General features: G+C 65.6%; 2 protein-coding genes across 4 annotated transcripts; both read right to left on the bottom strand.

Moving 5' to 3' along the window:
* Nucleotides 1–311: 311 nt before the first annotated feature.
* EFNA1 (ephrin A1) lies at nt 312–3,639 on the bottom strand. Of its 2 annotated transcripts, XM_056510759.1 has the most exons (5): nt 3,490–3,639; nt 1,790–2,085; nt 1,648–1,713; nt 1,354–1,404; nt 312–1,063 (listed from the first exon to the last, which is right to left on the bottom strand). In XM_056510759.1, exons 1-5 carry the CDS (start codon nt 3,588–3,590, stop codon nt 945–947), a joined length of 633 nt encoding a protein of 210 aa, XP_056366734.1. In that variant the 5' UTR covers nt 3,591–3,639; the 3' UTR covers nt 312–944. The 2 variants fall into 2 exon arrangements, with proteins under 2 accessions (XP_056366734.1, XP_056366735.1); XM_056510760.1 differs by lacking the exon at nt 1,354–1,404 and having other exon boundaries at nt 3,490–3,623.
* Nucleotides 3,640–8,158: 4,519 nt separating this feature from the next.
* On the bottom strand, nt 8,159–17,267 carry EFNA3 (ephrin A3). Of its 2 annotated transcripts, XM_056510019.1 has the most exons (5): nt 17,068–17,267; nt 9,918–10,207; nt 9,283–9,348; nt 9,055–9,132; nt 8,159–8,918 (listed from the first exon to the last, which is right to left on the bottom strand). In XM_056510019.1, exons 1-5 carry the CDS (start codon nt 17,178–17,180, stop codon nt 8,797–8,799), a joined length of 669 nt encoding a protein of 222 aa, XP_056365994.1. In that variant the 5' UTR covers nt 17,181–17,267; the 3' UTR covers nt 8,159–8,796. The 2 variants fall into 2 exon arrangements, with proteins under 2 accessions (XP_056365994.1, XP_056365995.1); XM_056510020.1 differs by lacking the exon at nt 9,055–9,132.
* Nucleotides 17,268–25,487: the final 8,220 nt, after the last annotated feature.

Genomic DNA, 25,487 nt, shown 5'->3' with positions numbered 1-25,487 from the left:
CCAGGCTGAATCCTCTACCCAGCCCCGGGGGTTTTGGCTCAGGCCCCTCCTCACCACAAGGATTTGTCCCTCTCCAGGAGCTGCTGTCCCCCACCTGGAATCTCACTCCAGCGCAGGGGGAGGGGGCCCCTACCCTCAGGGGAGGCCTTTGTGTCACCAGATAAAGCCGGCGACAGTGCCAGCCACTGTGGCACTTGGCCACTTAACAGCCCCGTGCAAACACCAGCCAATTAATTAATTAACCAGCCCAACCCCCCGCAGGGGCCAGGAGAGCCTGGCCCGGGAGGGTGGGGGAGGTCTCAGGAGCTCAGTGTGGTTTTGGTTATTTATTCCCAACAATGGTATAAAAAGTCCCGTGTTAGAAAGCTGTACAAAGGGGGTGCTGGGGGACCCCTCTGGCACCCAGCAGAGGGGAGGGATGGGGAAGGGCCAGGGGATGAAGGGTGGGGTAGGGGTGCAGCACGGTGAGGAGTGGGATGTTTCTCATAACCCCTCTCCCCTGGCTGCGGGGCATCTCCAGCCTGTCTGTGCTCCCTGACCACTGACACCGGGGTTAAGTGCCCCCTGCACCGGTGTCACCTGGCCACCCTCACGTCCCCGCCTGCAGGACACATTCCAGTTCAAGTCCGAGCCCCGAGGGTGGTGGGCAAGCTCAGCTGCCGGGCAGGGGTGCCAGCCCCCTGCCCCTCTCCAGTCTGGGGCACTTCAGCCCCTCCAGTTCCAGGCTCCAACTCGGCCTCTGGCTGCCAGGACCATCCTGGATGGGCCAGGGAAGCCTGAAAGCTCCAGCTGCTCCAATGGCTTTGTGCCCTCCAGCCCCGTAACACTGACAAATCCTTTTGTCGCCCAGGTGTGCGCAGGGCAGGGCACCCGGGGCAGATGAGTGGGGACCACGGGGGTCCCCAATGGCTGCAGCCTCGGTGAGTCCAGGCACGTGGGGCAGCTCAGAGCCCCTGCCACAGCAGGAGGGGCAGGAGGAGGCTGAGGAAGGTGAAGGGGCGGCTGCTGCTGCGCATGGCTGAGTTCTGCCCCACGCTCCTCAGCACGTGTGCGGCCGCATCGTCTGTGGGGGGAGAGAGAGGAACCATCAGCGACCACCAAGCCCAGAAGACAAGCTGTACCCCAAACCAGCTGCACATCACCCCTACAAAGGGCTGCCACCAGCCTGGGGACCTCAGCCAGCTCCAGAGTCCTCCAGGAGGGGCAGATGAGCTTAGCCCAGTACCCCTGTGCCCAGATCAGTGCCCCCACCTGCCTCAGGAAGGTAACAGAGCTCAGCCTGGTGTCCCCAAGAACCCCCTGTCTCCCCAGAAGGGAAGCTGGCTCAGCCCCAACCCACAGCCCCCAACACACCTGCCTGGATCCTCCCCTTCTGTGTCGAGGCCGGGGCAGGCGGTGCTGGAGCTGCGGAGCAAACAGGGGGGGTCACACCAGGGAAGGGAAGCACCCCAACCTTCCCAAAAATCCCGTTTCACTGTGGGCTGTCCTCCCTCCCTCCTCCCAACACCAACACCTCGTGGTGCCCACACCCCGGGCTGGCCAGTGGCCACAGCCCGGCCGTGACTCAGCGCAGCCAAGGCCACACTGGGCACCGGCGCCACGAGGAAGGAGGGGACGTGGGGGGGCCTGAGGGGGGGTGATACTCACTGCCTTTGCCTGTCACCATCACCTTCAGCTTCAGGCAGGCTTCACCGTGGTGGTGAATAGGCTTGGCTGTGAAAGGAGAGGTGGGTTAGGTAGGAATGGGGGGAGCCCGATGGCAGCACCTCAGAGCCCCCCCAGCACTCACAGATGTAGTAGTAGCTGTGCCCCTCCCTGAACTCCTTGCCCAGCGTGAAGGGAGTGAAGCGCTGGAACTTTTCTGAGAACTTCTCGGGGCCGTGCAGGGCGCTGGGCTTGTCGCACTCCCAGCGGATCTGCTCCTTGGAGCGGGGCTTGCAGGCCTGGTACTCCTCCAGCTCCACCAGGTACAGCGTGTAGCGCTCCATGGCCCGGGGGTCCACGCTGCCCTCCTCGTAGTGGGGGCAGATGATGTCCAGGTAGTCATTGAGACGAACCTCCACCGTGTAGTCACTCCACAGAAACCTGTGGCACAAGGGTGGGCGGGGGGGGGGTCAGCTCTGCACCCCCAAATCCCCCACACCAGGGGGCAAGAAGCAGCGCTGGAGTGGGGGGGGGAAGGCACCCTTGGATCCACCCTTCCCTGTGCTGAGTCTTGCAGCACCTGGAACAGCTTTGAAAGGCCAAGCCCTCCTTCACTCTCCCTCCGGCTTGGCCCCCCGGCAGTGAGTGGTGAGCGCACCCCACTTCCCAGCGCTTCCCAAGAGCCAGGGAGCAGGGAGGGGACCGGCTGGGACGCGCACCCTGCCCGCACCCTGCCCGGCCCAGCGCTGCCGGAGCAGGAGGCGTCGCGGCTCTCGCCGTGGGGCAGCCAGCCCGGCTCCAGCTGCGCCCCACACCCCAGCCGGGGGGGGGGGGCACGCTGGAGGCCTCCACAGGGTCACCACCTCGCCGGCTGTGGTGGCCTTGAGAGGGCACAGCCACCCACGGGGGGCACCCCCTGCTCCCCAAACCCTGCGGGGGCACACAGCCCGACAACCTGGGGGAGTCCTACACTCATGGGGGACACGGCCTAGGGAGGGGAGAGAACCCCACAGAACCTGGGGAGAGAGTTACTTAGCCCAGGGAAGGAGGGGAAGCTCCACATCTCCCCATGGGGAACCCCTAAAGCCTGAGGGTCTGGAGAGTGAGGGGGGCTCCCCGAAAGCCAAGGGGGACACCCCTAAGAGCCTGAGAGAGGCTTGGGGGGGTAGGGGGCACCTCTACAACCAGAGGAAATCACGGCTCTGGACGGGGGGGAACCCCTAGAGCCTGAAAAAGACCATGCCCTGGTGGGGGGGGCACCTCTACAGCCAAGGGGAGTCACGGCTCTGGACGGGGGGAACCCCTAAAGCCTGTGGGGGTCTTTCTTGAGATGGGGCCACCCCGCAGCCCCAGCGAGCGGGGGGGCCTCGATCCAGGTCTAACCCCCCCCCCCGCACATCCTGCCCCGTGTTTGTCAACACGGTCCCCGGGGCCGGCGCCGGGGCTGGCGCCGCGCCCCCCCCGCGGGAAGGAAGCGGCCCCTTCGCACGGCCCTGGGAACGGAAAGGCTCCCCCCGGGCGCACCTGGAGCGGCCCCGCCGCCCCCCGCACGGCCCCGCACCGGCTCCGCACCGAGCTCCGCACCGGCCCCGCCGCCCCCCGCACGGCCCCGCACCGAGCTCCGCACCGAGCTCCGCACCGATCCCGCCGCCCCCCGCACGGCTCCGCACCGAGCTCCGCACCGATCCCGCCGCCCCCCGCACGGCCCCGCACCGAGCTCCGCACTGGCCCCGCCACCTCGTCCCGCACAAAGGCCGCCGGGGAGCGAAGCGGCGCCGCCCGCGCCCTCGGGGCGGCCGGTGCCGGTCCCGGTGCCGGTCCCGGTGCGTGTTCGGTGTCACTCACCGCGGGTTGGAGCTGTTCCAGAACACCGTGTGCCGATCGGCCGCCGCTGCCCAGCACAGCCCCAGCCCCAGCAGGGCCAGGGGCACCCCCGGCTGCCCCATCGCTCCGCGGGTGCTGCGCTCCACGGGCGGCCCCTCGCCCGCCCCCAGCTTTAAGTACGGCCCCGCCGCCGCCCCGCCCCCGCCACCGCCCCGAGCTCACACAACAACACACGGGACGGGGCGGGGGGGGGGGGGGACGACACACACACGACACACCCCCCACCGGTATCGATAAGGAGGGCGCAAACCTCCCCCACACCGAGATTGGCACTAATCGGGACATAAACACCTCCCCCCACACGCCGGGAGCGGGCTGGGGGCCGCAGACCCCCGCCCCCCTACGGGCAGGGGGACACACTCCTCTCGCAGCGACGAGCACCCCCCCAAAAACACACACACAACACGCTCACCCCGCGCTCCAGGTCCGCCCCACCTCCACACACACACGGGAGCGGCACAGAGCAGGGGCAGCCCCCCACGGGTGACCCACAGCAGGCAGGGACTCCACACACACACACCGGCACCCCACGGCAGCACCCACCGCCCACGGTGCCGCGTGGGGTCACCTTCAGTGGAGGGCAGCCCGGGCTGATCCTCACAGAGTCACCTCGGAGGCCCAGGGAAGAGAGAACCCTCCTTACTGGGAGATCTGGGTGAGGGTGTGGGGCAGGAGCTGTGGGTGCACACTGGGAGGCTGGGGGTGCAGGACGGGGGGCTGTGGGTGCAGACGGAGAGTTGTGGCTGCAGGGGCGGGGGCTGTGAGTGCAGAAGGGAGAGCTGTGGGTGCAGGACGGGGCTGTGGGTGCAGAGGAGGGACTGTGGGTGCAGGATGCGGGGGTGTGAGTGCCCAGAGGGGAGTCTGTGGGTGCAGGATGTGGGGCTGGGGGTGGAGGATGGAAGGCTGAGGGTGCAGAAGGAGAGCTGTGGGTGCAGGACGGGGGACTGTGACTGCAGGACAAGGGGCTGTGAGTGCAGAGGCAGGGGGCTGTGGGTGAAGGATGGGGGGCTGTGAGTGCAGGAGGGAGAGCTGTAGGTGCAGAGCCAGGGTGGGCACAGCAGGCACAGGGGGTCTCTAGATGCAGAGCCAGGTGGCACAGCGGGCACAGGGGGGGCTGTGGGTGCACATGGGGGGCTGCAGGCACAGAGCCAGGGTGGGCACAGAGGGGGCTGTAGGTGCACACGGGGGGCTGCAGGCACAGAGCCGGGTGGCACAGAGGGCACAGGGGGTCTCTAGATGCAGAGCCGGGTGGCACAGCGGGCACAGGGTGGGCTGTGGGTGCGCACGGGGGGCTGCAGGCACAGAGCCAGGGTGGGCACGGGGGGGCTGCAGGCACAGAGCCAGGTGGCAAGCGGGCACAGGGAGGGGCTGTAGATGCAGGCAGATGGGCACAGGGGGGCTGTAGGTGCACTCGGGGGGCTGCAGGCACAGAGCCAGGGTGGGCACAGGGGGGCTGCAGGCACAGAGCCGGGTGGCACAGCGGGCACAGGGGGTCTCTAGATGCAGAGCCGGGTGGCACAGCGGGCACGCTGCCACTGCCTGGCAGGAGCGCGGTGCCTCGCTGTCGGCTCCCATTTGCTCTGACACGGATCCATCCGTGTCCCGGACGGCGCGCGACGCTTCGCCGCGTGTTGCGAAGCGATAACTCAGCCGCATTTGCAAAACAACTTTCCTCTTGTTTATTCCATAATGATCCATTGATTGTGGGTAATGTTGCATGCCCTGCGCCGCAGCGGGCGCGGAGCGCTCCCCTGGCACGCGGCGGGGGCTCCGGCAGGCGCCGGCACCGCAACCCGAGAGCGGCTCCGGCTCCTGCAGCCGCGGCATCCAACGGGCTGTGGGGTTGGCTGCCCCACATCCCACCTGCATCCTGCACATCCCAGCCTCTCTCCCCACACCCTCCTCGCTCACTGCTTTGCTCACATGCTCCCTGCTTGTGGCCAGGCCTGACATCATCCATAATGACAGTGTGAGGCCTCTGTTTCTGAGATGCCGGCGTTGCCGTGGCTTGTACAGGGGAGCACCTCCTGGGAACACCCCCTGGGATCCCAGAATTGGAGCGCTGCACGTGCAGGCCACGGGGATGGGTGCAGCTACAGGGTGGTGGGAACCAATCCCACGGTGCCTGCATGGCCCTGGTACTGCCCCCTCCACATCAGGGACAGACTGTGCCTGGGGAACCAAGGCAGGGAGCAGTGACAAACAGAGGGCTGGGCAGCCCCTGGTGTGTGAGCCTTGTGCTGGGCCTGCCAGGGACATAATGGGACCATGCTGGTTCCATCCTGAGGCACTGACTCCATTGGCCAAGGGGCTCCCCTGTCCCATCTGCCATGGCCCCAGCCCTGGAGCAGGGCCACCAGGACACAGGATAGGGGCAGAGAGAGAGGCCACATGGACACACTCAGACCCAGTGTCTGGCCCAGAGCACTGGTGGAGGATCAGGAGTGGAAAGACAAGCTCATATCCTCTGCTGGGGGATAAGCTGGGGGTAGAGGTGCCCCTTGGGACACAGTGGTGGGGCACAGAGTGGGCAGCACCCTGGGTGGGGTGGGTGCCCACCTGCAGTGGTACCAGGAGTGCCAGTGTTGGTGTGCACACAGTGCACATGGTCATGGCCACGGCACCTGGGGGCAGGTGACAAAGGGCTGGGATTGGTGGCGGGACAAAGGTGAAGGAGTTTCGTGCTGTAAACATCTCTGCTGCTCCGCGTGGGGCAGGTGGGGCCGGCCAGAGGCCGCCGAACTCGTGACAAAGTGTTTATGGTCTGTCGGCTGGGGACACCCGGGAGTGCCCCGGCCCCTGGCTGGCTGACGTCACCCCTGCAAGGCTGGGGGAGGAAGAGGAGCCTGGTCCAGTTCGTGGCCGGGAGCGAAGGCCACGGTGACGTGCGGTGCCAGCTGCGTGCAGCCCGGCAGGTAGGCATGGCAGGCAGGCATGGCCTGGTGCCCGCCTGCTGGGGGCAGAGCAGCAGCCCCAGGGCTGTCCAGCTGTGCCAAATCCTCATGCCTTTGGCCAGAGAGCCCTGACTGGGCAGGGGAGCTGCCCTGAGGTGAGGCAGAGCCTCGTGCCACACGGCTGCTCCTGGCACTCATCCCTGCCTGGGTCTGCTGCTGTGAAACCCCAAAGTACCCAAGGGGCACCAAAACCTCAGTATTGGGGTCCCAACAAGGTGGGACTTGGGGCAGCTGGGCTGGGAATCCCCTTTATGAGCACCCCAGAGGACTCCTGGTGGGTCTAGGCTGTGCTCAGCCCTAGGCACAGACCTGAGCCAGGTGGCCAGTGCCCACCAAGCCATCGGTGGTGCCATGGATGCACAAGAAGCAGTGCCAGGGTCGAGGCAAATGGCAGGAGGGATCCTGCAGGCAGAGCTCTCTGTGCCAGGGCAGTGGCTCTTGCACCCCAGCTCTTGCACCCCCCAGGCCACTGGCCACCCAAGCTGTGTCAGGCTCACTGTGCCACGTGCCACCAGCATGGCACCACACTGGGCCAGCTGCTGTGGCCAGTGTCTGGCAACCAGCACCTGGCTGGATTTGGCCCTTGGCAGTGGCAGTGGTGCTGCCCCAGCCACACCATGCCCACCCTGCCCTGGGTCAGCAGAGAGCTGCCAGCGGCACCTCAAGACCCCGAGGTGGGGTCCAGGGCAGGGACTGAGGTGCCTCCGGGCCAGGCCTGTCGGAGCGGGGGGGGGGATGTGGGGAACCCGGCACCTGCTGGGAGGGCTCCCAGGACCCGTCTGACGGGTTCGTCGGCTCTTTCCGCACCCGGACAAGCCCGGGCCGGCGGGACACCCAGCCAGCCACCGCCCAGCAGCGCCTGCCGGGTGGGGGAGAGCGGCTGCCCTTCTCTCTGGGGCTGTGAGGACCCCCCTTCCCCAGGAATCCGCACCGGGAGCGGGGCGGCAGCCCCTCATCCCTGCTGCCCTGTGGGGAGAGCGGCTGCTGCCCCCTCCCTGGGCGCACTGGGCCCCCCCCAGCCCTGCAGAGCCCAGGGTCAGGAGCCCACGGCTACTCCCCTGTGTGTCTGTGGGGGTCTGGGTGCCCCAGCAACACCCCCCTTGAGGTGAGACCCCATCCCCAGGCACAACCCAGCCCCCACATCCCCATGGCTGGAGGCGCTGGGGGGGGGGGGTGGGGGAGATGACGGCGTCCCCCATCCCGCAGGAGCCGCCAGCGTGCGCCAGATGCCCCCAAAACAGGCAGGAGCCGGCATGCCCGGCAGAGCCAGACGCGCCGGGGGGGTGATCCCGGAGTTCCCATGGGGTTGTCAGCACCCCGTGTCTGCTCACCGTAGTGAGGATGGCTCTCCTGCCCCAAATTCCACCTCAGTGCCCCCAGGGCTGCGTGCCAAGGGGCCCCCGCGCTGCCCTTACCTTCAAGCGCTCCTGCTGTCCACGCTGCATTCCTGCCGGCTCCAGATGCTCCCCGTCGGCGCTGGGGGGGTCGATGGGGAGCAGAGGCAGCGGTGGGGAGCACCCTGCATCCTCCTGCCAGCGGTGCCGAGCCCGTGGCCGGAGCTGTCGGGTGGCACGGTGGTCAGCCCTCTCCTGAACGCCTGTCCTGGCAGGAGCCCCCCCCGGGAGGACCAGAGCCCCTCCGAGGGCTGGAAGTGCTGCACACCACCATGACAGGGATCCCTTTTTTTATCCTTTTATTATTTTTTTTTATAGACTAAGAGCAGAATATGAAAATCACCAGCCAAAGCACTTGAAAAAAAGATCGAGAATGTTTGTTTTTTTTTTTTTTTTTGTTTCGTTTTGTTTTGTTTTCCCCCAAAAAGTGTCTGTGCGTTTGCATAGGTCGGGTCTTCACGGAAGACGAGGAAAATCCAACACGTTCGACTATGTACAAGCCAGCCCGGGGCCGGCGCCGCTGCCTATGGTACAGTATAGATATATCTCTGTAGTCGCTCTCTGTACAGTATGTATAGATCTATATGGGTATGTACAGACTGCCCGGCCATGGGGATCCCTGCTCTCATCGGGGAAAGGGACACCGGGGGGGCTGCGGGCACGACCCCGCGCCCCGGGATGGTGTCGGCGGGAGGAGCAGCGCGCCCAGCCGCGATCCCTGCGGACGTGGCCGTGTCATCCTCTGGCGAGTCCGGCCGGATCGGTGCGTGCCACGATCCCTGCCCCGCGGGGCAGCTCTGCAGGCGGCTCTCCGGGCAGGGGGAGGTGGTCTCACGGCGTTTCCCCTCACCAGGGGCAGCAGGTCGGGGGGGCCCCACTCGGCAGAGCGGCGCTGGCCGGGCCCCCGCGGGCGCCGGGAGCTACGAGGCCAACAGCGTCATGAGGAAAAGAGCGGCGGCCACGGCCAGGGGCAAGTGTTCCCGCTTGGGGCTGGTGCCGCTGATGCTCTTCTCCAGCTTCGGCATCTCCGGGTTGAAGTTTTCTGTGAGGAGGAGCGAGAGGGTGAGGAAGGCAGTGGGGCGGCCCCAAACCCCCACCCCGAAGCTGGGGCTGCCCCAGGGGCGGCGGCGGGGGGCGGGGACGCGGTGCTGCGGGGCCGGGGGCTGTGCCTGACTCACCCAGGTCCTCGATCTTCACCTCAGGCCGCAGGGTGAACTGGGGCAGGGTGGGCGCCAGCTTCTCCCCGGAGTGCGACGCTGTGGAGGGAGAGAGGGGACGCGGTCATGCTCTCCGGATGCCCTGCACCGCAGTCCCCCCTTTACCCCCAGGAGGGACGGGGGACCCGCCGGCCAGCCTCGCCGCCCCCGCTCGCCCACAGCCGCCGGGATGGGCACGGGGGTACTTACTGGAGGCGCAGCAGACAAACACCTTCATCTTCAGGCAGGCCCGGCGGTGGTTGTGTGTCGGCGTGGCTGCAAGGCAAGAGCGTGCTGAGAGGGGATCCACGGCAGTGACCCCAACCCCTGGCACCCCGAGGCTTGGTGGGTCTGGGCAGAGCGGGGTTTGGTCCTGGCCAGGGGTGTGCTCCGGGCTGGGGGAATGCAGCAACACCCCAAATCCTGCACCAATAACCTGTATCAGCACCCCAGCCCTGAACCCTCAACCCCAGCATCCCAACCCAGCACCAGTATCTGGCACCAACACTGCAATCCTTCATCAGCAGCCCCGAACTCTGATCCTGCATCAGCATCCAGCGTCCTACATCATCATCCCCCTGCACCCCATCATGCACTGGCACCCCCATCCACACCCCAACCTTCTTCCCACATCCCTATCTGTTCCCTGCATCATGTAACCCCCCACCCTCTTGTTCCTTCAACCCCTCCCAAAGCTCCAAGTGCCCACTCTCAGGGGGGAAACAGCTGCCCAATTTTGGGGGTGCAGGGGAACCAGCCAAGGGGGTCCTCCCTGGGGATGGGACCTGAGGGGACCCATCTGGGGCTTGGGGGCTGTGCGGGGGCCCCCCCGGCGCCCCACGTACATATGTAGTAGTACTCCTGCCCCGCGCGGAACTCGTAGCCCAGTGAGAAGGCGCTGTAGCGCTGGAACTTCTCCGAGAACTTGATGGGGCTGTGGGGCGCGTGGGGCCGGTTGCACTCCCAGCGCTTGAAGCCCTGGCTGGTGTTGCAGGTGCGGTACCCCTCCGCGTTCACCATGTACAGCACGTACTGCTCCAGCCGGTGCTCGGGCACCGAGGCGTTGTAGTGCGGGCAGTAGATGTCCAGGTAATCGTTGACATTCACCTGCACCGTGTAGCCCTCCCGCCGCAGGCTGCAGGGGAAAAAAGGGAGGGGACGTCAGGGACACGCCCTGCACCTCCCCAAACTGTTCCTGTCCTCCAAGGAGACCCAGAGGCTGGACGAGGGGCAGGTTGCAGAGAAGGCTGGAACTCTGGAAACAGTGAGATCAACCTCTGTCTGGAGCCCCCGACACAGTGCACAACCTGAGCCTCATGTACCCGCGGAGCAGAATCACCATCCTGGAGGGCACAGGTGGACCCAGGGGTGGGGACAGGCGCTGCTGGGGACAGGTGTCAAGCCACACGCAACAGGTGGGATGAGCAAGAGCACAGGCGTACGAGACGGCGCTTCTGGGTCAGCCTCAAAGAGGAGACGATGGACAGACAGACCCAGCCGGGAATCAGGGCTCCACAGGCACCAGGGTCTCCACAGGACACAGTCTGTGGGAGTGCGGGGGCATTCCCTGGCATTCCCAATTTCCAGCAGCCTGGAGCCGACCCACCGCTGCCGCCCACCACGGCCCCGGCACGCGCCGCAGCTCGGAGCCAGCATTTCTCACCCCGCTCTGGCTAATCCCGTTAGTTCGTTAATGCCGTAAAGGGTGGCCCTGGGGGAGCCTCATTTACATTGATTAGGAGCAGCAATCCCCTCAGATCCACTCAGGAGAGGCTCCGCTTGGCTCCTAATCCGCGCCCGACGGAAATCCCGGCCGCGGTAATCCTCGCCGCCGCGCTGACCCGCTGCTCCTGCCAATTAATTACCACCCGGCGCTGGCTCGGCACCGAGCCGCCGCCGCGGCACCGGAGCCTGACCGGACCACGCTCCAGCGCTGCCTCGGGGGTCCCTGACCCGCATCCCGCAGGACACGGACCGCAGCATCCCGGCACGCGTGGCCGAGCTCCCCTGTGATCGCTCTGGATCACCTTTTCCCACCTCTCAGGGCAAACCCCAGACCGTGAGCCCCCAAAGCATCACTCCGGGTCCCCTTGGCTTGGTGGGGTGGGGGCTCCGCCACCCCTCCTGGGGCCCAGCGGCTCCCTGGGTCTCCCCGGCAGGGCTGGGCAGGCAGCGGGCAGGGCCACGCGTGCAGACGCCCCACCCTGCACCATCGCCCCCGGCGCTGTTTGAGGAGCCCCGGCACTCCGCCAGCGCCCGCGGCACCCGGAGCCGAGCCGCGGAGACAGCACCGTAGCGGGACGCGCTGTCGGGCGGCAAAGGGGGGCCCGAGAAGCGGCAACCGGGGGGCAACAGGGGAGGCTGATGGCAGAACTCATCACCCGTGGGACACGGAGCGCAGCCCCACGCGGCCCCTCCCTCGCTGCGCAGCCGCTATTCCGCAGCCCATCCCGGCACCCGCCGGCAACTGCTCCGCCGGGAAGGTGCTGAGGCAGCCACCCTTGCTGAGCGGGCGCCGGGACCTTTCATCTTCCCCCTTTGATGTGGTGGGAAGGGGGGCGGGGGGGAGAAAAAGGCTTGTTATTAAAGAAATGGCCCCAAGGAGAAAATTGCAATTAACTCCACGCGGGACGCAGAGCTGGGACGCCAGCGTACCCCAATACCAGCTGCACCACACCGGGGCAGGCCCGGCTCCCCACGGCCGAGCTGTGGCTGTGCCACGGGACAGAGGGACTAGAGGAAGCCTCACAAGTGACACACTGTCATGGGGTGCTGGGGAGCAGTAACCCCCCATTCCCTTGTGGCACCCAGCGCTGGGACACAGTCCCCTGGGACCCCACGCTGGGGCTCGTTAAGCCACGGCTCATTAAGAAGTGTGGCTGCTGATAAACAGCCTCACTAACGAGGCACCAAAGTGTCCCCTGGGCTGGGGGACATCAGCACCCATGGCAGAAGCCCCAGGTGGTGTGGCAAGGGCCCCGTGGTAGTGAATCCCACGGGCATTGCCAGCTGCCATGGCACGCCGGGAGCCCACCCGGCATCATCATAAGCTGGGAGGGACTGGGGAATTACCCCAGATGGGGAGAGCTACTGGGCCACCACAGCCTGAGGCACATCCAGGCGACCCCAGTAGCAGCTTTGGCCACACAACTGTGTCCCTGCCACGCTTGGCTCCTGCACAGTCACTGCAGAGAGTCATCTCACACAGCTAGATACCCCCAAATCCTGCAGCCCGCTCAGTGCAATGATCCAAGCGCTCCAAAATCTGCTGACAGCACCATCCAGGGAGCCCTTGGGCCTTGGTTTGGGTTGGAAGAGCAGGAACAGACACTCTGAGAGAGGGATCTGCCTCCTTTCTCACCAGCACCCACCCCAGAGCAGGCATGGGCTGCCTGGTCCCTGCCAACTCCACAGCTATTGGGAAGCACCAGCACCCGGGATGGACCCTCGATACCCCAGACTCTGGCAGCCATGGCATGGCCGGTGGGGATGGTGGGCTCTGGCAGTGCCCAAAGGGTTAAGTGCGTGAGGAGAACGGGCAGCATCACTTCTGCACGACTGCGTTTGTAGAGCAGGGCTTGGTGAGGCAGTGGTACCTTCCAGCAGCCTGTCATGCTGGGCAGATGGATGTCCCCTGGCAGCACCGGCCCCGGGCTCGCTGCCCACCGGCCCCACACCGGAGGGACCCTGGTGGGACCCTGGTGGGACCCTGGTTACCTGGCACGCCGCAGCCCCCGGTGAGCTGGGCGGCCGCTCCGCTCCCATCTGCTGCCATAAATCCGGCTGCGTGCCGCACGCTGGCTCCCACTCTGCTGGGGAGCGCCTGGTGCACTGCAGCACGCCCCGGCAGCGGTGCCACGGCGGGGAGCAGACCCTGCCTGGACCCTCACACCACAGAGACTCATCCCCATGGTGCTGGAGAGGCCTGGAGGGCAGCAGGGCCAGAGCTGGGCTCAGCACCCCCACATTGGTGGTGCCAGCGGTGAGGAGCGGGGCAATGCGGGGTGTCCTCGGTGTGGTGACAGCACGGTGCCCCCCAGCACTGGACAGCCCCCAGCACAGCCAGGCTCTTTGTTTGGCTCCAGCAGCTTCGTCCTTTTGGCGCATCCGGGGCTCATCCATCACCCGGGGAACAAAAAAGTGCCATTGATTTACGAGTCCCCTTCCCGTCACCCCGCAGCACAGCGAGAGGCAAAGGCGCATCGACCACCGCGGCCGGACGGAGGGACAGACAGACAGACCGACCTTTCATGGGGGAGATGGGGGGCTCAGCTCAGCCCCCCCCCCACCCCCCCCCATCGTGCCAGCCCTCCCCACGCAGCCAGCGCTGCACAGTCACGGCGCCCAGACGGCCACGCACACGCGCGCTGGCTCGGCAGACAGCGCCTGCGACGCAGCCCACGCACGCGGGTGGCACCGAGCCACAGCACAGCCCCCCCGGCCGCGCCTGGCGCAGCCGCCAGCGGCACCGCCGGCACACGGTGTCCCCGGGGCCACCTCCCTGCGTGGGGAATTGGGGCTCTGAGGGATGGGGGAGGAGGGAGGCGAGGGCTGCTCCCCACGTGGAGGGACCGGGGTGTCACCAGGGACAGGTACAGCCCTCCCCGAGCACCACCCGGGTGCCCCCAACACCCCCCGTCCCTATCGACGGCCGTACAATCCTTGTAATCCCAGCTAAAGCCGGCACCTTCCCGCGTTGCTAACAAGATCAATGAGATTTCTAATTGGGTTTTAATTAAACCATCAATCTGCAACCGGTGACTCAATTACCAGCCCGGGCAGGAGCAGGTGGCCCCGGCCCTGTTGCACCCCCGACACCGCGGCCGCTTCTCCCACGGGAACGCCGCCGGTGCTGCCGGGGCTCGGTGCCGCCCAGCGCCGTGACTCACGGGGCACGGCACGCTCTGCCCATGGGCACCCGCTGCTGCCAGAGCTGTGGCACGGATGGATGGCTGGCTGGGGCTTCTGCGTGCCCTGGGACCAGCCTGGAGGGCAGAGCCATCCTAGGGATGCCAAAGGTGGTGTTGTTGGTGCTGTTCCTACATTCAGCTCCACAAGTGGGCACAGAAATACCCCCAGCTTGGGCACAGCTGCCCCACACCTTGCAGCACCTCCTGCTGGATGCCCCCAAACCTGCGGGTCCCTTTTGCTGTGGGTGACTCCGTCCTCAGCCCTGCGGGTGCTGGTGGATGGGAGGGGGGATCTGGCCAGGCACAGCGCTGGGGTTGGGGTCTGGCTGCTGCTCCAGACCTGCTCTGCAGGGATGTGGCTCCACTCCTGTGTGAGATGCTCACCAGCGAGCCTGCTGTGCACTGGGACTTTCCAGAGCCCACTCCAGCCCTCTCCAGAGCCCACTCCAACCCTCTCCAGAGCCCACTCAGCCTGCGACAGCCTCGGCCAGATAAAAGCCACCTTGAAGAGGTGAGCGTGGCGGCAGTGACAGTGCTAGGGGGAGCTGCAGGAGCAGTGCCAGACCCTCCCTGCACACAGGTGGGCTCTGACCCCCACACCACAGCCTGTGGCACCCTGTGTGCCCCCATCTCACAGCACCCCCTGCTCTGCCCCCTCCATGGCACCCAGTGCTCTCAGCACGAGCATCCTCAGGCCCCACGCTGGGATCAGTGGCACAGTGTGGTACACCCCAACCTGCTCTGGGGTGCTTCTTGGGGGGGCAGCAGTGTTGGGAGCGCTGGCCACATCTGTGTCCATGAGCAGGGACAAATTGCTGTCCCCATCTTGGCATCTGGGACGCCCAGCAGGGAGATAGACTCCAGCAAGCCAGGGCCCAGCTTGTCTGGGGACACTCCAGGAGCCCCTGACCCTGCTCAAGGAGTCATCCCAGGGTCACAGGTCCCCCAAAAGCTACTGCTGGGTGGTCATGACTGTCCTGCACCTTTGTCCCATGCCACCAGGCCTGTTCCTGGCAGGACTGGGGAGTGGAGGGCAGGGAGGAGTCAAGGGTCATCCCACACCCCCAGGGCTTGCTGGCTGCCATCAGTAAAGGTGATGAGACAGACTGATGGAATGCACAGCTGGACCAACAACCAGGCCGAGAGCAGGAGCAGGATCTGAGGATCCCACCTTCACACCTCCCCCGGGCTTTGCCAACAGACCCCAAACCCATGGCATGAGGGGTGCTCTGCCTACTTGGTGACGCCTCCTGGCCTCCTGGCACCCCCAGCCATTCCTTGCATGGCCAAGGGGCTGAGCTGTCAACAGCCTCCTGCTTCTCAAGGCACCATCAGGACCACAGTGGGCTCTGTGGGCTGCTCCCTGCTCCGTGGGATTCCACTCATCCTGTTGTCCTGCTGAGGGCAGCAACAGAGGTACCCAGGATAGCATGGCAGGAGACAGAATAAATTCGTGGGGTGCCAAGGAGTGGCCACAGCCACGCACACATCTCCTCCCCAGAGAGCCCTGCAGGGCCAAGCTGGGCTTGTTTATGACTCCACTTGCAGCAGGGTTGCTGGGATTTGCAGGCTGCGGCCCAGGGAGCCTAATTCCCCCCATAATTTATCTAATCCAGACACTTTGCCGTGCGGCTATAATTGCGTCCGAGCTGCCGCACTGCCTAACAATAAATATCAGCTCCGGAGTCCCTGGGACACGGCTCTGCCGCAGCCGCCCCCACCGCGCCGCCCATGCCCCGAGCCGGACGCCAGACACGCCTGCGCAGGGGGCGCGGGCAGCTGGCTGCGACACCCCCGGCTTGGCACGGCCCGAGCACCGCCCTGTCCCTCGAGAGGCGCCGGGGCAGCTGCAGGTCATGGGGGTGATGGGGTGGGGAGATCACGGAGAGATCAGGGTGGTGCCACACGCCGGCGTGGTGGCGATGTCGCGGTGTGGAGGTGAAGGGGGTGCGGGGGGGGTGCCGGGGGTAGCACCTCGCCATTGTGCTGCGCCTCGGCACGTCGCGCACACGCACGATTTATGGGGCCCGAGCTTCCGCCTGGCGACACAATCTCAATGGCAAGGGGCTGCTCCCACCCTGCACAAAGGGGTGTGGGATGGGGGGAGAGCCCAGGAGAGCCCCCGCACCCATGGGTGAGGATGCTCTGCCTGGATGCGTGTCCCCGCCACACCCCTGGGCACTCGCATCAGCGAGGGACGGAGAGGTGGGCGATGGCAGAGGGCGCAGGTCCCCGTGGAGGGGCAATGGACGCACCACAGGCACGCAGCCCCCCTTTAGAGCGAGGGTCCAGCCCAGCCCGTCCCCATGGCACATCCCAGCTGTGGGTGCGCCGCCGAGGGCAGAAGCAGCCCCGGCGCAGGGTGTGAGGGAGGGGCTGCGTGTCCAAGGCCACCGACCCCCGACCGCTCTGCTCCGCTGGCCACTCCCACCCTCCGCTCTCACCCCCCGCTGTCCCCGCAGCTCCGGGAGCCGCCGCTGCCGGCCAAAGGCGGTGAGGGGCGGCAGGCACCTGTCGGGCCCCCCCCCGCCTCCGCCGCGCCGCCGGTGCCGCTCCCGCACCCAGACACGCGGGGGGCGCGACTGGCGGGGGGAGCGGGACCCCTGCCCGCCCCGGCGCACCGGGAGGTGGATGCTTGGAGGAGCCAGACTCTCCCCGGTGCCCCCCGTGGGTCAGCGGTGGCGGGTGGGTTTTTCCCCCCAGTGCCCACGACCCCGTCGCGCCCGCACCGGGAGCCGCCGAGCCCCGCCCGGCAGCGCGGCCACGGGGACACGAACCGGCCGGGCGGCTGCCCCCCTCCCGCCGCGGTGATCCCCGCCTTCACGGGCAGGGCGAGGGGCACCGGGGGCACCGGGGGCACCGGGGCTCGGCAGCCCCGCCCGCAGGAGGGCGCCGCGAAGAGAGCGGCACCGGGGGTCCCGCAGTCGCGGTGTCGCCCGCCGCCCCCAGCGCATCCTTCAGCGCGATCCCCGCCGTGTCGCCGCCGCGTCCTTCCCGGCGGCGCCCCCCACCCCGCGCGGCCCCGGGGACATCCCCCCTCCTCCCACCTCCCGGTGCGGGTCCCGGCGCCCCCGCCCGCACTCACTGCGGGTTGGAGCTGTTCCAGTGCACGGCGTGCCGATTGCCCAGGGCCCCCGGCGGCCCTCGGCCCGGTAGCAGCAGCAGCAGCGGGAGCAGGGGCAGGAGCCCAGCCGCCATCCTGCCGCCGCCCGAGCCCGCCGCGATGCCGGGGAATGGAGGGAGAACCGAGCCCGAGCCGCCCGCGCCCCGCGGCCCCGGCGCCCAGCTCCGCCCCGCGCGCTCCCGCCGCCGCCGCGCCCCCGCGCGCGCTCCCGCCGCCTCCCCGGGCCCGCCCGCCCCGGCACCGGCTCGGCACCGGCACCAGGCTCGGGCTGCGGGTCCCCGCGGGTGGAGACGCCAGGGTCGGGTCCCAGGAGGATCAGGTGTCACCGGAATCTCACCAGGACGCCCATGGGTGGGGGCACCTGTGTAAGGTGCTGCTGACATTGGGGTCTCACTGCCACCCTTCTGGGTGGACCCACATGTAGGTGCCCCCCTGCCTCTCCCAGCAGGATCAGGTGCCACTGGGGTCTCTCTGGGGCACCCACAGGTGGGGGGACAAGAGCCAGGACCCACTGCTATTGGGGTCTCCCAATATTGGGAGCTCTGGGCCTTGGGGCAGCAGCCCCTGTGGGTCTGTGTTGCTGGGGGAGCCGTGGGTGGGGGCTCAGGACCTCAGAGGGTCCTCATGCCGTGCCATGGGTGTCACCCATATTTGCAGAGGGGTTTGGCCACCCTGGAGGCACAGGAGTGGGTGGGAGGGTGTGTGCCCGTGTACCAGGACAGCGTGGCTACCAAGGAGCACAGTCACAGTGCCAGGCTCTGCCCTGGCCCCCCTCAAGAGCCAGCACTTGGCCAAGTGCCCACCCACACGGCCAGGCCCTTGTTCTTCCCACACCCCAAGTGTTCATGGGGTGGGGGTCCCTGTGGGGGGAGCCATGGGGGCTGTGGCTGCTCCCCTGAGTGCCGGGATTGATCTGAGTGCCAGCTCCCACTGCCCATCCTCAGCGGGATCCCTTAGCAACTGGCAGAGGCGAGTGCCAGGCGGTGGCACCCTGGCACACGTGGGCACACGCGGGCACGCGCAGCTCCCCGGGCACGAGCAGCTCGCCCCTGGCTCCTGGCAGGGCCGGTGTCGTGCATCACCTGGAGCTTTGGCAGCTTGAATGAAACCAGGAGGCTTCTGAAACCGTGGCTGGGCTTGCTGAGCCGGCCTGAGCTGCTCCTGCCAGGAGTTATCTCGCTGCTGTGGCGAGCGTGGCCAGGGTGCTGCAGTGCCAAATGTCATGTCCCCGAGTCCCCCCGGTGGGCCTGGTGACTCTCAGGCCTCTGCAAGTGTCACAGTGCAGGTGACCTTGTGCTGAGTCTTGAGGGGTCTCCTGGCTCCCTAGAGTTTTGGGAAGTGAGCCACCCCATTTCTCAGTGTCCCTTTGGCCATGTGGGTGCTGCCCCATGGAGGGGAACAAAGATGATGATGGGCAGGACCCCGAGTCCCGCTCAGCACTGTGGGAGACCCAGTGCTGTGATGCTGTGCCCCAGCCCCTATTCCCCATCCATACTGGTGGCACTGGGAGCCCCAGCCCCTGCTGGAGCCCTGCTGGGAAGGGGGAGGGGGCCAGCGGAAGGGCCCGGAGGACCAAAAAAGCCTCTATTAATTATTCATCCGAAGAAGTGAAGTGAAGAAAACACAACACGTGGAAAAGGGCTCTGGCTGCCTGGGGGTGGGAGTGGGGGAGTGCTGGGGGGGCTGCAGGGGCACTCAGGTGCTGCAGGGGCTGTGGCACTCAGCGGCAGAGGCAGCGGTGGCATCCCGGGGTGCTGCACACCTCTGGGAGGACCCACAGCACCGCGCTGCCACCATGGAAACGCCTTGGCTCGGCAAACCCATGGCAACACCCACCTCCACATGGAAACCCCCCGCTCATGGCAACGCACGCAGCGCCGTCAGCGCCCGCACAACGCCGCGCTCACCACGGGGGTCCCCCCCCATGTGCACGATGTGCAGCCACACGGAGGGATGCTCTGGTGGGCGCGAAGGTGTCTGGGCGGCAGAGCACAGCCCCGGAGCATCACGGTGTGCGCTCAGGTGCAGGTGTCAGCACCCACCAGGAATTACTCCTGGAAGCGGCACGGAGAGGGGGCTTGGCTGGGTTTTGCCTCGAGGGGATGCGGTGTCTGCGGTGGGATGGTTTGGGGGCACACCCCGGTGGCTCTTGGGCCGTCCAGGAGAGCCGGGCACAGAGCAGCCCTGGTTCCCCACTCTTTCCGTGCCCGCTCTGTGCCTGTCACGCTGAGGACCAGCAGCTTTTGGCGTCAAAGCGGTGGGGAAAGGCTCCCACCTGCCGTCCGTGAGCACCGAGGGGCAGGGGACCCGCTTCGCCCGCCTCGGTTAATATTTAACCGCGGCTTCCTGTGACAGAATGTCGCAACCGCAGAGCAGAGCCGGCATTCAATAAATCATCGCGCCGGGCTGGGAGCTGGGCTGGGGGAGTGGGGAGGGGGGGCAGCGCCCAGCCGAGCGAGAGGGGGAGCCGATAAATAATTCATTAAATAAATAAACATGGTGAGAGTGCGGGGAGGAGGCAGGAGTGTAACCAAGAAAGGGCTCGGTGAACGCGGGCATGAAATATTCACCAGCCACACCTACCAGGGCCCAACGCGCTGAGCTCAGGGCTCCCCGACCCGCCTGCGGGAGCCAGGTGCCGGCACGTGTCCAGCCAGACACGGCAAGAACATGCCAAAGGCATGCAGGGCGGATGGCCCGGGTCGGGGAGCAGGCGGTGCTGGCACGGCCATGTGCAGATGAACTGTCCTGGCAGCGTTTGGGGCAGCCCCTCACAGCCCCATGCCGGTATTTGGGCACAGGATGGCACGCCTGGGGCACGCTCAGCACACACCGTGTGCCCACCCGTGCGCTCCTCCCTTTTCTATCCCGTGTCCGTCGTTAAATTTGAATGAAGCCTCACGGATGGCTGCGCTGCGCCAGCGCCTTGACGAGCACCGGGCGGGCATCGCCTCGGGGAGGGCACAGGGTCTGAGCCTTCCCGTTTCCCACCGAGAGGGGGAAAACCCAGCTCTGGAGGAATCCTGGGGCTGGGCTTGGGAGTGCTGGCAGCGTAGGCACAGAGGAGGTGAAGATGGGTGCAACCAGCCACAGGTCCAGGGAGAGCAGCCTCTTCCCAAACGGACCAAACCCGAGCCCTACTGCGCACAGGGACATGGGAGATTCCTTAATTAGCTCTCAGTGGCCAGAGTTAATTTATGTGAAGCTGGATTTTGTGGGCTTGTAGAAGAGGGTTACCGGCCACCAGTGAGGGAGCAGCGGTGCCAGGGCCGTCAGAGGAAATCGGTTTCCTCGTGGAGCCGCTGGATGAAGCCGTGCGTGGTTCCCAGCTCCACACCCGCCCACCCCGGCGCTGGGGCTGCTCCCGCTGCCCGGCGGGAGGGAGGAAGCTGCAGGGTTCCTGCCCTGGGCGCCAGACGCCTGTTTGCCGGAACCCTGGCTCCAGCAGGATCTCCGCTGTGCCAAATCTCACCCGCCCTGGGTGTGTGGGCACCCAGAGGTGGCGGGTGGGAGGTGTGAGCCACCAGCTCCTCACGGCTCCCACGGTCAGCAGCCACGGTGCCGATGGTGTCACGGCATGAGGGTGATCCCAGGTGGAAATGGGGCACCCCGAGGTGCAGCAGAACCATCCACACTCCCACTTCAGCCCACCCTGGGTGCTGGACTGGTGTGCCAGGCAGTGCCACCGTCCCGTCTGTCCCCTGTGCCACATCCCGTGTCCCGGCAGCCCACACGCCGGCGGAGGTTACCTGGCAGGAAGCGCCTGAGTCAGCAGCCGGCACCGGGTGACTCAGCCGGCTCCTCTCCTCTCCTCCCGCATGGCAAAGCTCCCTCCTGGCCTCAAGATCACTCCAATATCATCCGCTGGTGGCAGCCCCAACCTCCCTCCCAGCCCCTGCTGCTCTGACATGGATGTGCTGGAGGGTGTGAGGGCTGTGCCAGGTGGGAGGTTGGGTAGGGTGGCATGGCAGGGTCTGGCACATGGCCCCGCTGCAGCCACAGCTCCCTGGGGGAGGGACAAGGATATGGGTTTGTGGCTGCCAACCCCGGCATCTGGCTCTCCACTGGGCCCACATCATGCTCTGCTCATGCTGGCCATGCCACCCTGGTGTCCCCTGTGAAGTGTCTGTGACATTAATCTGATGAAGGAGGGACAAGTAGTGTTGATACCCTGCTCCCACCACACATAGCTCATGTCACAATCAACATCTGGAAGCACTGGCAGAGGTGGCAGTGAACTGGGAGGTGCCAGGCTGGGGGTTCCAGGGGCAGATCCACAGTGTGCTGTGCTCTAGGTTGTCCCCATTCTGCCCTAACCCTGCAGGTGATGGCACCAGGGGACCTGCAGTCCTTCAGGCCCAAATGAGGGCTGGGGATAAGCATAGGAAGCACAGGAGCCATCCTAGGAACCTCCAGCTGGCACTGGGATATTCTGGCTCTGTCCTGGAGATTGCTCACCTGCTCACAGCACTGCTCACCTCAGGAACAGCCCATCCCCATCCCCATCCCCATCCCGTTCCAGGGGTGACCATCACAGGTGACCGTCCCCAGGGAGAAGGGCAGGGTGACACAGTGCCCCTGCTGTGCTGTGCCCTTGGTGCTGGGCAGAAGTGCAGGCAAACAAAGGAGCCAATGAGCTGGGGAGGGACTGGGGCTAAGTGTGCAGGCGCAGGAGATTTCAGAGCCTGAAATATTCATCAGGGCTGATGCGGCGCCTGCCGTCACGGCGGCCGTGAGCGATGGCGTGGGGGGGCTTCAATAATGCATCGCTTGGAAATGGCTCAGCAGAGGGGCTGGGGGCACAGGGAAATGGGGGTTCCCTCCACTGGCTGTGTTTCTGGCCGGGAGATGGGTGCTGGATAGGGGACAGAGCAGGAGGTGCTGGTGGTACCACCTGGGATAGGCAGGAGAGCACCAAGAGGTGCTGGCAGGTGTGGGGTGCCCTGTGCTGCTGGCACCTGCCACCCAAGGGGCTGGCAGAGGACCCTGCAGCCTGGCACTGTCCAGTTGCTCCATCTGGGCTGGGTGGGGTCCCATGCCTGGGCCTGAGCATGGCCCCCAAACAGGGTGTTGCTGTCACAGCCACTTTGTGCCCCTGTTTTCAGTAATTCAAAGCATCGCCCTGCCTGTGCTGCACTTGCCTCTGGCCACAGGCTGGCCACACCAGCCAGTTCTCCAGCCAGCAGCTGGGACTGGCCCGTCCTGTCCCTGTCCCTGGGACTTGAGGAGCTGCCTGTGGCAGAGCAGGGAACACCAGCCCTGTGCCCAGTGGAGCCAGATGCTGGTCAGGCAGCACCAGGTTCTGCTGTGGTTAACGAGCCCTTTGCCAGGGAAGCTCATTAGCAGCCTGAGGATCAAATGGTGATGGTGGGATAGACCCTGGAGTGTGGTGGGCCCTGCTCCCCACATCCATCTATCTGCTCTGTGGGGAGCAGGGCCCACCACACTCCAGAGCTTTATCCCCACAGCATCCTCCCAGTGGACACGTGCCCAGAGACACCAGACAGCAGTGCGGGGAGTGTGAGCCTGGTGACACTGGCACAGAGCACTCAGCATCCACTCAGGCACCTTTGGGAGGTGCTGCCCTGGGTGGGCACCTACCTCAGCCTCTGCCCTGGAGGCAGGGACACTGTGCTGGGGTGGTGACCTGTGTCATTTGCACCAGCCATTGAGTCATTCTCCCCAGGGATCCAGAGACTGTCCCAGCACGGGGACCATGCAGTCCCTCAGTCTGCAGCAGGTCCAAGCAGTGCTGGCAGCACGGGCAGCTCCTGCCCATCCCTGTTCTGACACAGCAGGATTACTGTCCAGCAGGATTACATCACACTCCAGCACGTGCAAGGACACAGGCATGACAGGACAGATGGACACAGGCATGGAATGGTGATGGCACAGACAACATCTGTGCCTACACCCCTGCATGTGCATGGCCCCCACACTGTCTCACACCCCAGTGACCCTCTCTGCTGCACCAGCTGCCACCACGGGCCCTGGAGAGGACACAAACATCAGTGGGTGTGTTTTGGGTTGGTGTGACCAGAAATGTGTATTCTATCACCATCTGTTAAAACCGAGTGGGGTAGTGATTCCTTATCTCCTGGCACATATTATCTGCTCATGGGCCATCTTTAAACCAGCTGGGCAATCATCTTTATCTTTCCCACAGCCCATCCTCCCTCCAGGAGATATCTCCTGTTAATGGCCAGTGAGTCCCAGGGCATGACTGATAAAATTCCATCATCCCACTGGGAGATGCTCCAGCCAGGGGAGGAGCCAAGCCTTTCCTACCCAGATAAAAACTGACATTTTGGACAGCAAGGAACCTTCTTTCCACTGGATTCCAGAGGAAAACCAGACCTTTCCACATCATCCCTGGAGCTTCAGAGGAAACTGCACCTTCTCCAGGAGCACTGCTCCAGCTGAACCACATCTGCCACTGCAGGAGGATGCAGCCACCATTGAATGGGACTGTGCCAACACCCTGACTGACTGACGGGTGTCAGCTTGGATTCTGACTCTGGCAGGGTTTTGGGACTGTTCTTTGTAATACTGGATTTCTATTTTAATTTTCCTAGTAAAGAACTGTTAGTCCTAATTCCCATATCTTTACCTGAGAGCCCCTTAATTTCAAAATTATAATAATTTGGAGGGAGGGGGTTTACATTCTCCATTTCAAAGAGAAGCTTCTGCCTTTATTGGCAGATACCTGTCCTCCAAACCAGGACAGTGTGACGTGTGGGACCTGCTGCAGCTGGGATGGGATGGGATGGGATGGGATGGGATGGGATGGGATGGGATGGGATGGGATGGGATGGGATGGGATGGGATGGGATGGGATGGGATGGGATGTGGATGGGGTGTGACACCCCCTGCACGCCTGTGCCACTCCAGCCCGGTGCCTGCACCCTCATTGCTATGGCAGGAGCAGGCTCAGTGCGTGCAGCTCCGGTTAATTAAGCGGCTCGGGCCAGCTCCCTCCAAGCCCCCGCTGAGTGTTTTGCTAAATTATAACCTTGACGATGCACATCATCAGGCGGCTGCTCGGGGAACGGCAGCTCTGGCCCCACACCCGGCTCAGCACTGCTGTGGTGCTGTGGAGCTGCCCGGCCACGGTGGCATCACCAAGAGGTGGCATCCCCAGAGTGCCAGATAACAGGGGGCTGGTCCGAGGTGGGTGATGGGTCTGTGGTTTGGCTCAGAGCGCTGGGGAGCCGGTGGCCAGTGCCCGGTGTCCCCTCCGTGGTGCCCGATGTCTGGCATTCCCAGTGCCCCGCTCCTCAGGGCTCAGCATGCGTGTCCCCTCAGCACACGTGTCCCCTCGGCATGTCGAGCCAGTGGCCCCGTTTCCATGGTGACACGGAGCCATTTCCCATCTCCGGGATGCTCTCGACAGCTCTCGGGTGGGAGCTGCCGCCGTTGCCCTTCGCCCGTGGGGAGCAGACAGAGATGCGCCCCCACTGCCCGGGGGCTGTGCTGCTCCCTGCCAGCCCTCGGGGCGGGGCAGCGTGCCCCATGTCCCCTCTGTGTGTCCTGGGGCTACCCCGGCACGGCTGCAGCACTGACCTTATCGCCGTGCCGGGGTGATGAGGGGTGTTTGGGGCACGCTGTCACGGCAGGGTTGGGTCGGGGGGACTCTGGCAGCGTGGCTGGGTGAGGGGTCTGGCTCCAGGAAAACCACAGAGCTAAAGGGACTGTGCCACGCTGTTCCTGTCCTGACAGCGAGCCTGGCACGGGGTGGGCATGGCCATGCTGTGCTCCCCCCTCGTTGCCTGCTGTGGCTCCCAGCCCCATGGCTCTTCATCCTGCTCTCCACCTCAGCGCTGCCTATTACCATTTCCCACCCCTTGCTATTCCAGGTGATAGCATTTTTCCTTCCTAGTTTCTGAAGGTTTAACTCCCACCCACCTGGGGCACCCGACATCCTCACCCCACACTCCTCCCCGTGGCACCCCAGCATCCCGGCTGGTGTGGGTGGCACCGGGGGGGGGCAGGGGTGGCCCCGAGGCAGGGGGGTGGCGAGACAGAAGGGATGGGGTAATGGAGCCCATTCCTTGAATAGATTCAATTTCTGCCGCGGCGGCTGCGGGGTGCGGAGCCATCAATTGGATTCAGGGGACGGGGAATCTGATTTGGAGCGGCCGCGCCATCAATTAGCCGTTATTGATGGCATTGCTCATTGGAAGTCGATGGGATTTGAAGCTGGTGGCAGCTCCCGCATACCAAACAACACCGGCTCAAGGACAGGACCCTGCCGTGCCCAGACCTAGCACCCACCCCAGGGGTCCCACAGGGACCCCTTGGCCTCGTCTGGGAATCCCTGAGGGTCTGGGGAAGGGGCGGTGCAATGGGCAGGGCCCCTGGAATCCCAGCATGGGTTCCTG

Source organism: Oenanthe melanoleuca, chromosome 25 (assembly GCF_029582105.1).
Source record: "Oenanthe melanoleuca isolate GR-GAL-2019-014 chromosome 25, OMel1.0, whole genome shotgun sequence".
Lineage (NCBI taxonomy): Eukaryota > Metazoa > Chordata > Aves > Passeriformes > Muscicapidae > Oenanthe > Oenanthe melanoleuca.
This window is presented reverse-complemented; position numbering and strand designations above follow the sequence as displayed.